The following is a 14,787-nucleotide window of genomic DNA, read 5'->3' as shown; positions in this document are numbered from 1 at the left end:
TAAATGATATTTGCTGAAGTATCAGTTTTCTGGAAAGGTAATGGCATTGCAGTTGCATTAAAATGATATGATGTATTTTTGACTGTTTTTGAAAAAATAAATCTTTGGTCCTATGAATGAAAAGTGTCACATTCCGTGGAGAAGGGAGACTCTGAAGCTTCAGCAGGCTCCACGAGTTACACCATTGATTTGTTCATTTTAAACATCGCATTCATAACCCACATACGTGTGCCCTGCTACCGGTCGATATCATTCAGAGACGTTTAGGCACATCCCAGAGATGAGAGATGGTAATGCATTTTACTATGCGATTGCATCTCAGTGCTGAACTAAAACACTGTCATCTTATGTAGGCATTAAAGAATAGTATTAAAACGTTTTATACGACATAAAATATACCTTCCAGTATATTATGTCACGAATACGCGGTGCATCCCAACGTTTTAATCAATAAAGATAAAAAGTGGGAATGAGATCATCTCCAAGAGGGTTTAAGTCTCCCCGTGAGCATCACTTTCTAAGAGGTAAACAAAAATATTATTGGGAACGATTTTCAATCAGAATATCTTGGCATTTTCCTACCGAAATAAACAATCAATTCATATCGTCTGCATAAGCATAACTCCTATTGTTTTGGAGAATCTTGAACAGCCTTGTTCATAATAGCGCAGAAAATCCTTGCGGGAGTATGCTGCAGAGAGTCGTTTATTCATGTTTAACGAATCCATTTGTTTCGTAACCTTTAAATTTTAGATTTAGGGTATCAAAGTAGTAAGGACATTTAAAAATAATAGCATTCGGTAGAAGAGCTTTTCAAAAAAAAGGAGGGAGTTGATTGCAGGGTCCATACACAAATATTCAAAGGAAAGAAGTGAAAACTTTAATATGGAGAGCTGTGCGGTGCGGAAACTCCGCCGTTCAGGGGAGAGGAAAAGCCTGCAAGCAATGTAGGGTTTTAAGATGTGAGTGTGGAGGATGATGGAAAAAGTGAAATCAACTTAAATAAATACACGATTTTCCACGCATGATCGGGGAGGGGAGGTTTTCAGGAGATATTCAAGGAATACAGGCAAAATCAATGCAGGGGAAATTGAGTGGCAATAGAATGTAGTCTATCAATAGTTGACGACTGTGGTATAGGGTGGAATGTTGGGTGTACGGGATAGAGGTAGGAAACGAATAGGCACATTGGACGGAATGAAGGGAGGCAGGAACTATGTGTACTTGAATGGTTTATTATAATACAGGTTTTAGAGAATTTATTTAGTGTTTCGTTAGATTTGAATTCATCAAAACCCAACATTGACCGGCAGATTGAAAATGATAGTAATTTTACCCCTTTCCATCCACCCATGAAAGATTTTTGTGGTGCATCTACTTGACAATTTTCTAATCCTGTAAATCAGAGAATTATATTGGTGAGCAAACTTCGAACATGATCCTAGAAATTCAAAACGCCGTGGCAATACGAGGCAGACCTGGTACAAATCACAGCAATGAAAATTTCGCACGTATCATACCGTCAACTGGATTGCTTATAATTGCTTATCCTACTAATGCCACTGTTAGTGTTTTGATTTTTCCAGTTTTCATTTTGACCCGTGAAAGATATTTTGATCGTTTTATATACACCATAATATTAGCGCGAGGAAGGTTCTCCCTTCATCCATCAGACTAACTTTAGTGCTGATTTCTGTAACTCAGTGCACTCTAAATTAAATGTTCTTATTTGGGACAAGGAGGGTAGGATCTAGTCAGAAACGTTAGGTATCTCTGCAAAACTTTCTCTGAAGTATAAATACCTACGTGTATATTACAGAGAGAATGAAAATCTAATTTTTTTACAGAGAAATACACCTAGAAATTTTTGGTCAATGGAAAATTTAAGGAAATTTCTAATCCGATTTTCATGGCCAACCTGTACGATCCAGCTGTCCTTTTTCGTCAGAATACTGCATGTGCCGCTGCTTAACCCACCTGTACGTACGGTCGCGTTCCCGGGCGTTTGCCTGGTTTCGGTGCCGGACGGGGATGTTGTTGGAACCGCTGCCACAGCCACCAGGGCTGGAGCAGTCTTCTTTCAGGTACGCCTCCTTGTCACTTGCGTAGAACCGCTGTTCCTCCCCACAGTCCCTGCGATTAAACCCATCCATCTCTGCAGGTCTGGAGTCGAGGGGGAAGGTTAATGAACGCGTCTTTCCACACCAATACGATTGCCGCGATTTCTTGTCTTGCAAGCAGCTGCCACTAGAGCGCCTTCCTTCCGGGTGTGCCTCGCGGTTTTGAGTTGACAACCCCGAAGTTTCTTTGCGAAAAATGATATCCAGACGTTAGCTAGGATGCAGTCAAACTCGCGACGGTGAATTTGGGAATTCTGTTGGTGAGGCGGATGGGGGCGGAGCTCTTTCCCTGGATGGACGAGGAACAGAATGCGTGCGACGCTGAGGGCTGGTCACCCAGGAGAGGAACGGCTTGGCGAGAGGTTGGGGAGGGAAGGGGAGTGGGCGGAGGCGGCTTGGGGTCGTCTTTGGAGGTGTGGTGTGGGGGGAAGGCGATGCCGTGCCCACAAAACCAGATGGTTCCCCGGCTGATTCATTTCACACTCGGTCTCGGGATCTCGTGCAGATGGGTCAAACTGCAACGAAGCGACGATGCTCCTGCGCATCCTGCGCCCGAACCAATGCTACCCGAAGTTGTTCTCCCCTGTGCGTGCGTCTAATTACCGTTGGAATTGGGCGTGTTTTTAGGGGCATGAGTTATTACCTTGAAAATATTCAGGGGGCAGAAGGTTTACCTTAACCACCACCATAAATATAAAAAATACTAAATGTGATATCACGATGCATTACTGTAATATATTAAAAATATTTATTAAAGATAATATGCAGTATAAGGTTATTAGTAAAGCATAGATAATTGCCATCGTATCTAGGAGGCAATTTATATTTGAGGTATTACATAAGCATATACATGTATTAAATACGAACTCAACCCAACTCTATACGGAGTATAAATGGAAAGGGTTGAGGACTGGGAAATGGATTTAACGGATTGCATAATGAGAGAGAGTCTTATGAGTTTCATAGAAAAATCTACTAAAACCTGTTAGTTTTTGCGCCTACGATAGCTCTTAGTTATTTTCTAGATCGGTTGATGATTGTGCTGAAAGAATATTTGACTGCTCTTGCAATGAATGAAACCGACTCCATTTTTATAACCTCTAATTTTCATCAGGTTTTGAATGGTATGTTCAGGAATCAGTCCGAAAGGACTGGTCTGGAAACGAGAGACTCTCTCTCGTTTTCCTCCCTTGGTCGCGAAAAAGTCACCAATCGCTGCAATGCATATGTTTCCAAAATTAAAAACTGCCTGCGCCATTGTGAGTGAATGTCTCCCTCTTCCCACCCCCAAAGGGTGATATGGATGCAGTAAAGACTCCAAGGACGAGGTCTCAAACAGCTGGAGAGGACACTGTAAAAAACTAGTGTTTCATCTTATGCGGAAAAGTATGTGAAATAGTAGTCATTTTCAATTCAAAGATTGGCAAATACTACCCATCATTCTCTCCAATGTCACGGCAAGTTCATTACTCATTTTTCTCACAAACGGGGTTGAAACCATTCATGATGAGTTACTGCCAAACACAGATGACTTAATTCCGTAATGAGAGCCCCTAAGATGCGTCGCATATCCCAACTTCTTCTCATTCATACTTTACTAATAGTTATTGAATTTACTATATGCATTCAATATACGCACATATAACGCTCTCTTAGGGGAGAAACATTCGAAAAAATGCTCATTTTTTCCGCCAAATCCTGTGAATGAAACTGAACCATGGTGAAACTTGACGAGGAAAAGAAAATACAGTAAGATCGAATAATTTTTTTTAAAGGGTCGAAACAGCGTCATCGTGAGATTTTCGTTTGCAGAAAAATATGATTGCTGGGAAAAACCGGTTGGAGGGTATTCATAGTTTTTTTTCATTTTCAGCATTTCATTGTTCTTCGAAGAGCTGTGTTTGTTTTTTCTTCAAATATTTTAGTAGAATTAATGACTACACTTGTTGCGTCTTTGGGTTCCCTCTTGTTCGAAAAAACTCGCGACAAATCATCAAAATCTTCAATTTGAAAGAATCGGGATATCGTTTCCGACAGCCGTGTTTGTCCCAATTTCGTCCCATTTTAGCTATAACGCACATTTCACTTTTGCGACCTATTTAGCGCATCATATTAGTGTTTCCCTCGGTGACGTTGCATTTAGCGGTAGTTTGTCTCATTTTAAATGGGCGTCCGGTCGTTAAAATTATGGGATGACGGCTCCACATGAAAAATTAAATAGGGTGATGGTTGCATCTTCCTCTGAGGTGACATCATGATTTTTGGCCAACTCGTTTAAAGTGTGATGGGTTTCTATCTTTTGCTGCACGGGTAAAATTATAAAATAACTTGAAATTTTCAGTGATGATTTTAGTATAAATAATAGAGTACAATAATTCACGAGAAAGATTTTAACGTAAACGTACCCGGGCTAGTTAGAATATGGCGAGCTTTATTCACACTTGTTTTACTTCTCATACGTGTTTTACATGTATCGACAGAAGAGAAGTGCAAATATTCAGTGGGTTAAATATTGCGGGGTTAACTTATATGGAGATCAGGATGGTGCGGTGGCTAACACACTGACTTCCCACTCAGAGGGTCCGGGTTCGAATCCCTGAGGTGGCAGATATTTTGCAACAGAACCCCGATCCCTACTCGAGGGGCTTTGTGGAGGGCACTTTGAGTTAGTACGCCGTCCGTCGGATGGGACGCGGGCCCCTTGGCGCTTTTCGTCAAGAGCGCCGGGTTTCTCTCCACCCTTCATTATTTCCTGTCCATCCCTAATGGCGCAAAGACCTCAGCTGTGGGTCGCCTCCCCCAAAAAACTAACTCATATGTTCGTTTTGGATCGTTGGATTGCTATTAATCTACAGGAGATATGTATCAACTAAAATCTCCACGACTTTCGCAGGTATACACTTCCACTCTGGTTTGGAATTACGTAAATTATTTCCCGTGATAAACTGGTGGTTAGAATTCCTTTTTCAACTATCAAATCCAAAATCACGACTTAATGAGTCACTAAGAAAAGGTGAATTACGTAAAAGCAAAATTATAGAGTTCTAAGTTCGCTTATTTTTTTTCAAATTAGAAAAATTACGATGTTAACTAATATGTAACTCAACTCCGCGTTAAGTTAATCGTATAACTCCATGCCAGATTTGATTAAATAGCCCGATCATGCAAAACGAGCTATGGGTAACCGCGAAAAATTGTGGTTGAAATAATGTACATGCGTTTTTAGGATGTGCACTAGTGCAAAATGTACCTGGCCTTATTGGAATGGTCCTCACAGTCTTGCCAAAGTATCTACCTGTATGTTTTGTTGGACCCTAACTAAATTAAATGTTTTAGCTAACACTCACGTACTAAATAGAATTAATTGGTTCCCAAGAAAAACATTTCTGAGGTATATTCTATTTATGCTTAGCCAAATTGGTTCTCAGTCCACTTCCCACGAATTTGAGGCCTTGGTTAGAGTGAAGTTACGGGTGCTTCGCAAAATTATGGAATTTTGCAGTTTTAGGTCTCTTTTATGAAGAATTGAATGTGAAAAATTGGTACAGCCCTCCATAATCCTTCAGAAAATGGGCAAGCCAATAAAATAGTACTGTGTTGTGAACGAGCAATGCTAGCTAGACAGTTCACTGAAAACTCTCCTATCAAAATTGTATATTTGGCTAATGGCATATATAAATACTCTTCCCTCAGTTTCGGAGAAAAGCCCGGCCGAATGAACTTTTGGAAGAGGGTTACGAGTAAGACCATCCTTAATTAAGACTCAGAGTACCGTTAAGGGTAACTTATATATAGAAGAACCAATAAAAGTAGCACAGTTATTAGGTACCAAAGGAGTAAAGAGGAATGGAGAAGAAATTAACATGCTCTAGTTCGCAGATGACATCGCAGTAGTAGGAGAAACGCGAGAAAAGCTGCAAGCAGCTATGAATGCTTTTGACCCAGGAGTACAACACGTAGGAGTAAGAGCAAAGAGAAATCTAATACCCTTGTGTGCGGAAGAGTGAAGCTGAAGACAGATATCACTTTTAGCTTAGCTATTTAGCCTTTTAGCTTTGAATGAAGTAGGGTCAGTGATACAGATACACACCATTGTTTATTTAACACGAATCAGATAGCATCGGGCGAAATATTTTATAAGTAATTCAATTTAATAAAAAAACGATCCTCGCTTAAAATTCGAATAACCGTATTATCAAGGAAACATCATATGTATTGGTAGTTAATTGCCGAAGTTTAAAAAACAAAGTCGCCAATTATCATCACCTTATTCATAGCACAGGTGCAGATATAATTGATGGAATAGAAGCTTGTTATCCACTGATATCGCCGTCGGTTAAATTTTCCCAAAATTCTTTTCCGTTTAGAGAAATAACAGAGTAAATAGAATTGGGGGCGGTGTCTATATCTAAGTTAAAAATTCTTGCGTCAGCAGGGCTGAGGTAATTCCAGGTAACGGTTTGGAAAGCGTTTGGTACTCAATTAAAAATATTTAATCAAAAAGAATGTATGTATGTGCATTTTACATCCCGCCAGACGGCAAAGATAATTCAATGCTAGAATTATCAGCAAATCAAAGGTTTCTTATCCCAATCCAATGATCGCGACGTTATAATCGGTGGAGATTTCAATGTCTCATCTATTGATAGGAGCACATAAAGTTTTAAAACGGGGTAAAGACACAGATGCCTGCGAGTCGCTTTTGAATTCCTTGACGTTGAACTCTTTGCATCAACTTGTCTCTTCACCAACTACAGCCAATAATATTCTTGCTTTGTTAGCAACGAATATAGCCAAAAAGGTCTTAACTATAGAAACTATAAAAGGAATTAATGACCACAGGGCAGTAAATGCTAACTTTTTGCCAAATGGGGTAAGAAGCCTGAAAAAAATAAACTTGTTTAAAGAACCCCTTCTTCATATTACTATAATGGTCTAAAATGCGCGATACAGAGACAATTTGCAAGTTTTAAAAAAGATAGTAATCCCCAAAATACTGCAGATATGTGGAATCACTTCCTTGAGATCACGCGCTCAGCAGTCAACAAGTTTATTCCCAGTAAATTTATAAAAAAATAACACGGAACCTAGATGGTACAACGCGGATGTTAGAAAATTATTGCGACGTCAAAGGCTCTGTCACCCCAAGATGAAAAATATTAGGGCTGGTATCTCTTGCGGCAAAATGAATGATTGCAAGATATCTTGGGCGAATAGAAACGAGGAATCGCGGAAAGCATTAAGCTAATTTTAAAAGAAAAGATTAACCGGAACTTTGAGAGAGCATCCTAAAGCATTTTGGTCATACGTCAGAGAGGTTCAGGGAAATAAATCATCAGTAAATTCACTAAAAAACGATGAAGGCGAAAGCAATTTGGAAAAGGCTTACTTATTAAATTTCTTCTTTCAAAGAGACTCCACCAATGAATCACCGAATGTCTATGATAGCTTATCAAATCGTGCCGGCCAACCAATGCCCAGAGTTGAAATCTCATGTAATGAAGTAGAACATTTGCTGAAAAATAATAAGGCTAATAAATCATATATATATATATATATATATATATATATATATATATATATATATATATATTTACAGGTATATCGTATACATATGCTTCTGTAAGCCTCCAGTATATTTATATGGGAGCTACCTGGAATCGCGCGGTAGCCGTCCTATTGTGTGAACGAAATTGATTCTAATAATTATCAGATACTTAAAGGTTAGTGCTTTTCATTTTGGTAAAAATAAATATTTGAAATATTGCTCATAATCATTCGTAGGTTTCCCATGCAGTCCAGTTGCCTGATAATATGAGCTAAATTTCTTCTGTGCTCAGAGCCGTTACTACACATATTTGAAAACGGCGGTTGATGGTGCTGTTGGGTACAAAAGAAAACCGTAATTTCAATGAAAATATAGGATAAGAATACAATTTTCGGCGATTTCGACAAGTAAACAAACAATTCGTGAAACATTTGTTTACCACTTTAAAATTGATGTTTTTCACGTTGCGTATTTCACAGTTGACTCTGCTGGAAGGCTCTCAATAGTCAGCTGCTAGTCTTTCGTCAGATCGGGTTACGTTGCTTCGGAAAATATATATGCGTGATTAATCAAGCTAGTTGGTACGCTAATGTTTATGTTATTCCAAGACGTGGAATTAGTTAAAAACATCTGAGAGCGGTAGCAGCAGCTGTTAATTCAAGATTCAGAGAATCAAGTGTGACGTGTGCATCTTGTTGTTTGTATTTTTAATTATTTAAACCACCAGACGGTATGACTGAATCATGATTTTATATGCAATGATAATGAGAGCCAGGGATGGGATGCCTTTGTCTGCTACTACTGATTGCAATCACGATGCAAATAAGAACGTGAAAGAAAGTAAGAGGCTTATGAAAGTGCTCGCAAGAAAAACGTCTCGATTTCCTGACAGATGCAACTTAAAACTGAATGGGCATAATATTTAGTGAGAAAATTTTCTTCTGTTCTCATCTGGCTTCTCTTTTCCATGTTTAAGTCTTTGAGTAATCGTTTGCACCTGTTTAATTTTTAACATTTTCAGTTTCAGTACGACTGGGGGTGTCTCATATTTAGTATTGTGCGAGTCTTCATATCTTTCCGTTCTTGCATTTAGCTTTTTGAACGAATTAGCCAAGGAATTCACGACAAGATATGACGAAAGGAAAATTAGTGAATCTAGGAGGCCTTATTCATTCATTGAATTTGGTATGTTAGATGTAATATTTTATGTTACTGAAGCCTATGTTACTGAAAATATTGAATTTTCTCATGAACCTTCAAATATTTTTCAGATAATATTATACACAAAACCAGACAGCGGTACAATAAACCGCAGACTTTAAGTACCAAAGTTAATCTTTCCCAATTAAGTGCTGACATCAAAGCTAATCCTCCTGCTGTAATAACGAGCGAAGATGTGGAACCCATGCAAAATGGATATGGCAAAGCAAACCTTTCCACTGTTTCTGGTAAGAGGCATCCACTCTCACTCTCATTTTTAAACATAAAATATCTATATAATCATATTTTGATCGGCAGTTGGGCCTTCAGCGAAGTTAGAGCCTATGTCATGGTGCACAGTTATATCAGTGATATCGACCTTATTCCTGGCAAGCATCGACATGTATAGGGGTATATCAGCCTTGAGTGTATCGAGTATTGAGGTGAGTGTGGCAAAGTTTGAAATAGTGGTTGTTAATATACCAATAATCATACTGGTGCTAATTTAATGTTTTATTGGCATAATAGGAATATGATGGCCCATCTCCTGTCCATGGTTTGCTTTTTCTCTTTGAAGGTGCTCTGCAGTGTTTTCAAGTAAGTTGATATGTGGATTTGATAAAAAGTTTCATTAATTTCATGTTCCTTGATTGAGAGTTAACGCAATAATTTTCCAGACTCATTGTCAAATAAGCAATAGGAAAAAACTAGCATGCAATTTAGTGAAACCAGAAACATTTTTTATTAATAACTGCGAAACAATATTTGAAGTAAGTGGGTACATGAAATGATAGTAACAGCTTATATTTTAGTTGACTACAAAGTAACATATAAATCGTCCTAATTATTTAAATAGCGAACAATAAATAATAGAGAACAAAAGTTTGTTCACACATGTACAAATGCGTGTAAATGAGAGAAAACAAGTACACTAGAGAGTATAATTATATAATAGCAGGTAGTATTTTGTATTGTATTGATCATTTCGAATTCGCAGTAATTACAGCTGTTTTCAAGAAACTTATGAATGCTGAGGTACGGTTTTCATAGCAAAAAGTTTTCAATTGTTTGTGATGTGATTGTTTTATGTTGGAAGGAATTGTATTATATTTCATTGAAGCCATAATTTGAGGGCCTTTCTGCCCTAAGGAGGAAGAGCAGTGATTGGCATGGGTATTGCTTCTGCACATTATGTTAATATTGCAAGTAGTGCACGAAGAATTTGTTTTGAAATTACATGGCCACACTTCTTATTTGTAAAAGTAGTCAAAATGTTCATTTGAAACTTCTGTGATGTAATTAATGGTTTCTGGCGTAACTTTTTACTAGATACTTCTGTGATGGTTGCTTAACCGAGATTTTCGGGATAGCCTTGCTTACCTTTCATCACATTACAACTAATATTAATAGTATTGATTTCAGCTACTTTTATTTAATGCAGTGCCCTTAATTAGTGTTGATATTTGCTTTACTTGTGGTGCTGATGTAACCCAAGGATCTAAGATTATTTGTTGTTGACAAGGGCTTCGAGGTCATAATACTTTGGCATGCTCAGGTCTTTCACTGTTGGAGATATAATCTCTACGCAGTAAATTACTGCCAAAATATTTTTGTATTAATTGCATGAAAACTGACTCAATGTCAGGCTGCTCCTTTGAAATATGGCTTTCACTAAGTATCGAATCCTCTCAGCTGGGATTAAATGGTTTCGCTGTTCTTGGAAAAGATAAGTAATTTGACCTTCAGCAAAATGGGGGTAGCAGTATAATGATTACCCATAGTTCCTCTCTCTTTCTTTATAGTTCTTGCTTAGAAGATAATTATTCACACTCCATTGAACAGCTGTTTGTGTGTGTATATTTTATATTATAACCAGGCAATATTTAATGGTGTTGAATACCTGTCTAGTTCCGGCTTATTTACAGAGCTTTGCAATACCATCGAAAACCTTATTATTTCAAATCAATTCTCAGACATTCTTTTGCAATATTAGTGATTTTAACTGTGGTGTTAAAGACACCATATTTACTGGGAAAGTCTTTGTAGGGAAAGCGCTATTTGAGACAATTCTCTTCTCGGACTAATTTCATGTTCCAAGAAACAGTGATAGATGCTGCAACAGTTACCTTTTACAGAGTCATCTGCTAATATGCATTTAAATGCAACAATTTCAGAGTGTAAAAAACATTTGCCTTCAGCAGGTTACAAACCCAGATCCCTTGATATCCAGCCGAGTGCTTTAGCCAGTTTTGCTATCAAGGCATCCTTTTAAACTTTGTAATTTTGGGGGCTTTAAAGGAACAAGATGTTGTGAAAAAATACTGTACATACAATGTCACAGGCATTCGTAGTCATGCGGGATGTGCCACAGTCCACGTGGTTAAAACCAACTTTACAATTATGTTGTTTTTACCTTTGACATTTTCCAATTAACTACAGGAGATGCCACAGCTGATTTTTACACTATGATATTGTTGCATGTATTTCAAGTGAATAGCTCCTTGAACAGAAGGCTTTACCTTACTTTTTTTCATAAATCCTTAATAGCCTTATCTACTGATATTCTTCCACTTGTGCCAGTTGACTTTAACCATCATGCACTTAATTTTAATATCCCTGTTGATCTTTATTTGTGTCTTTTAGAAAAGTTTTTGCTTCTTCTAATGTGCATATGCCACTGTTAGTGCATACCTTGAAGACATATACTGGCCAAGTCTATTGTGTAATAAATCTGCAAATGAGGCTTTGACAATATTTTACTCTGCCGTGAATAGTGCTATTGATCAGCTTATCTCAAAATGGAAATTTTTCTTACCTATAGTGGTATTCAAATGAACTGAAATTTTGGATTAAATTTAAAAAAACACATCAATATATGAGAGTAAAAGGTCTCCTAATGACTACACCTTTTCACAGTACAGAGCCAAATGCAAGAAAAACTAGCAAAAGAATCCTTTATGAACAATCACTTTTCCAATTCATACAGAAACGTATAACCTTTTTGGAATCTTGTCAGGTAATTACATTCTGTTTCCGGCAAATAATATTTGTCATTCTGGAGTCTCTTCAGCCACATTGACCCCATAATGTTCTCATTATAAATTTGCAGAATTAAACTTGTTAAATCACTAAAATGACTCTATGGATCATATGAGTATTGTCAAGTTTTGGTTATTTGTCATGGGAGAAAAAATTAAAATCCAGGTTCTCTCTTGTAAAATATTTATCTAATATAATTAAAAGGCCGTGAAAATTGCATGAAATTACTTTTATCAAGGTTGTTTATCCACTTAAAACTCTACTAAATATGAATGTACTTTGGAAAAAAATGCAGTACTACCTAGTGAGATTGATTGGTAAATGTTTCATTATCAACATTTCTCCGTATTTTCATTGGGTAAGATATTGTCTGATTTGATTGAAGCTCTTGGTGATGTAATGGCATCCCAAGTTACGGATGCGTTTTAATTCAGCTTTGGTGAATTTTAAAGTGAAATAATGTGCTCCCTCCATCAGTGCATGGAGAGAAACACTTATATTATTTCAGAGTACAATAAACACAGCCCCTTGTCACCTTTCATTAAAGAGGGTGAAGTTGATTCCAGATTTCTCTTTACTTTTCCTCTGCTCCATAAGACCTCACTCACCACCAACTTGCCTATCTATTCCTTGTGGTGCAAGTGGCATCAGCTCTTGATTATCTCCCCTAATAACTAACAAAATCATGTTCATAACCTCTAAGCATCAACCTATATTTCATTATCAGGGCTGAAAGTTAGTTTTTTGGCCATTATTCCTTTGAATGATTACTTACTGATATTATACATTTGAATAGTCATTCAGAGCCATTATTGCAGAGGTGGTCTCATTTCTGTATCCCCAATTGCTAGTATGGGAAGGGGTAAATGAATCTCTATGGCTTTTTTAAATGGATAAATCCCTGTTACTTTGATATAATACAGGGTCGCACCCAAAAGTGGTAGGACTGATTTTTTTACAAGAATTTTATTGACGATATACTTATAAAATAAAAATGCATCAGTACACGAGTGCGAAATTTTCTTCTTGCAGATCATGACAAAAATGGGAAGAAGTGCTTCATTTTCTCGTTCATTTGAAGAAGGATGTCATTTTGGCAGGGATGGGTTAATGTCCTGTAATAATTTATGTTTGAGACTTTGAATCATACCAAGCTGAATTTGCATCCAGTTGTAAGATTATTTTTATCGCCCTTATTTTTGTATCATCTTTAGTGTCATCGTTATAATTTTTATAATTGGATAGTACCTTCACCAACTATGAGGAAATAAAAGTAATAAGCCGCATAGAGAGAAAAATATTATGTAACCTCTTCTGTTCGTCTCGGGAGAATTGCAAGTATAACCATTTTACAAAGGCATCAATCATGATTTAACTTGCAATATTAGAGAAATAATCCTAGCCCCACACTACATACATCAGCATGCAAGCCAGGCATTAATGACCAAACTAGTAATAGACCTGAAATTATTTATTATAAAATTTGTTTTTTCTTTTGCATGCTTGATGACCTTAATATGAAGAGTAAGACGGACTCGTTACTTCTCATCTCTCATAACAGATTCTTCCCGATCATTTAAATGTTTATCACCCTTGGCCCCCCAATATACTCATTGATACAATACATACATGGATATAATACATAAATCTTTATCATCAAGATGTCTTTTAGTTACTACCAATGGTTGCAAGAAGGTTTAGACTTTTTCTCCCAATTTTCTAAATATATGAATTCAGAATTTTCTGTGAATGTTTTGTTTTCGCAATAATATTTCCTTGGGAATAAGATTTTATCTGATTCTTACTTTAAATTATATTGTATCCTCTCTCCTTTATTGCAATTATGAGATGGTGGTGAACCTATTAGTACCCATATTATGTATGAATTGTCTGTGACATTTTAATTAGAATCACTAGAGTTGGAGTCACACAGGCCATTGTTTTTCAACAATAATTTGCTTATCCATTAGCAATATTATCTCCTATATTACAGACCGTCTGGCAGGGAGGACTAAGAATGATTTTTAAATGGTGAAACAATTCCCTGTAATTCAACGAAGAAAATTCAATGACATGTATAATGGCATATTTATAGAAACATTATGAACTATAATTTTTACATTCCATCAATACTCCCCTTGATGTGACGCCAACAAAAAACTATTGAGAAACTGCTTTCAAATTTGTCATTTTCTTAATGTGTTGTCATGTTGTCTTTTACAGTTTTACCTTCTAGTCTATTATTCCCGATATCGCCTGCTTGAGTCATGGGCAGCGGTTGGAATGATGTGGCTATTGGGCTTTGCTGGATGGAGTTGGGCTGTCCGAGACACTTTGCAGCTTGTTGTGCGGCTGGTAGTGACGTCAGCTGCTCATGGCTGCACCCTCCTCCGCCCTCTAGCCAAGAAAGCACCCAACTACAATGTTTGACACAATGATTCCTTCCTCTTCTGTTAGCCAAGATGAGGGAAGGAACTTCTCTAGGACTAAGTGCTGAACTATTGTTTTCAAGTGGTGAGGATAACTGGTTTCGCATTATTTCGTCATTTCCAAGAAGTCTTTCATCAAAAACTGATATGCTGAAGATAGTCTGATTAAAGTTTTCATGCTGTTATCACTAATGAAATTTACCTCATTTTTGTCTAGCACACCAAATTGGTTCCGTGCATTACTAAACAAGACTGCTTACGTGTGTTGTCAAAAGTGTGTATGCAAGTTCAGCTAGCTTTGCAAAATGACTCAGTGGTGCAAAAGTGGAGAGTATGTGGTGCAAAGTTGTGATGCTGTTAAAACTGATGCCATTTGATTTTGTATAATTATTCATTGTATTTCCATGTTTATAAAGTTGTTGATTATTTAACCTTACTTTTTTAATCATAA

At 37.2% G+C, this 14,787-nt stretch overlaps 2 protein-coding genes across 3 annotated transcripts in view; one reads left to right on the top strand and one right to left on the bottom strand.

Annotated features, from left to right (window-relative positions):
* Positions 1-2,367, bottom strand: part of LOC139686446 (basic helix-loop-helix transcription factor scleraxis-like) — a 28,025-nt gene extending 25,658 nt beyond the window's left edge. The window contains exon 1 of the mRNA XM_071583640.1: positions 1,978-2,367. Within this exon, the coding sequence (XP_071439741.1) occupies positions 1,978-2,153 (176 nt within the window). The 5' untranslated portion in view covers positions 2,154-2,367. The remainder of the gene's footprint in view (positions 1-1,977) is intronic.
* A 5,770-nt stretch (positions 2,368-8,137) lies between these two features.
* LOC139686363 (vesicle-trafficking protein SEC22a-like) lies at positions 8,138-14,767 on the top strand. 2 transcript variants are annotated; one of them, XR_011700369.1, is made up of 7 exons: positions 8,138-8,593; positions 8,690-8,853; positions 8,940-9,116; positions 9,187-9,311; positions 9,397-9,465; positions 14,131-14,421; positions 14,554-14,767. XR_011700369.1 is itself a non-coding variant. In XM_071583549.1 (6 exons), the coding sequence occupies exons 1-6, from the start codon at positions 8,412-8,414 to the stop codon at positions 14,335-14,337; spliced, it is 924 nt and encodes a 307-aa protein (XP_071439650.1). In that variant the 5' UTR covers positions 8,139-8,411; the 3' UTR covers positions 14,338-14,767. The 2 variants fall into 2 exon arrangements, 1 of the variants encoding a protein (XP_071439650.1); XM_071583549.1 differs by having other exon boundaries at positions 8,139-8,593; positions 14,131-14,767.
* The last annotated feature ends 20 nt before the right edge of the window (positions 14,768-14,787 follow it).

The sequence above is a fragment of the Hetaerina americana genome, unplaced genomic scaffold (assembly GCF_022747635.1).
Source record: "Hetaerina americana unplaced genomic scaffold, ioHetAmer1.1.p SCAF_14, whole genome shotgun sequence".
In the NCBI taxonomy this organism is placed as follows: Eukaryota; Metazoa; Arthropoda; class Insecta; order Odonata; family Calopterygidae; genus Hetaerina; species Hetaerina americana.
Note: the sequence above shows the minus strand (reverse complement) of the source record. Positions and strands in the feature narration are given on the sequence as shown.

What these genes read in the sequence shown, in the direction of transcription:
- LOC139686363 (XM_071583549.1), top strand. Translation starts at nt 8,412, where the DNA reads ATGATTTTATATGCAATGATAATGAGAGCCAGGGATGGGATGCCTTTG. An exon ending in CTGAATGGGCATAATATTTA is followed by an intron (nt 8,594 to 8,689) that starts GTGAGAAAATTT and finishes TAACATTTTCAG; the next exon opens with TTTCAGTACGACTGGGGGTG. An exon ending in TTATTCATTCATTGAATTTG is followed by an intron (nt 8,854 to 8,939) that starts GTATGTTAGATG and finishes AATATTTTTCAG; the next exon opens with ATAATATTATACACAAAACC.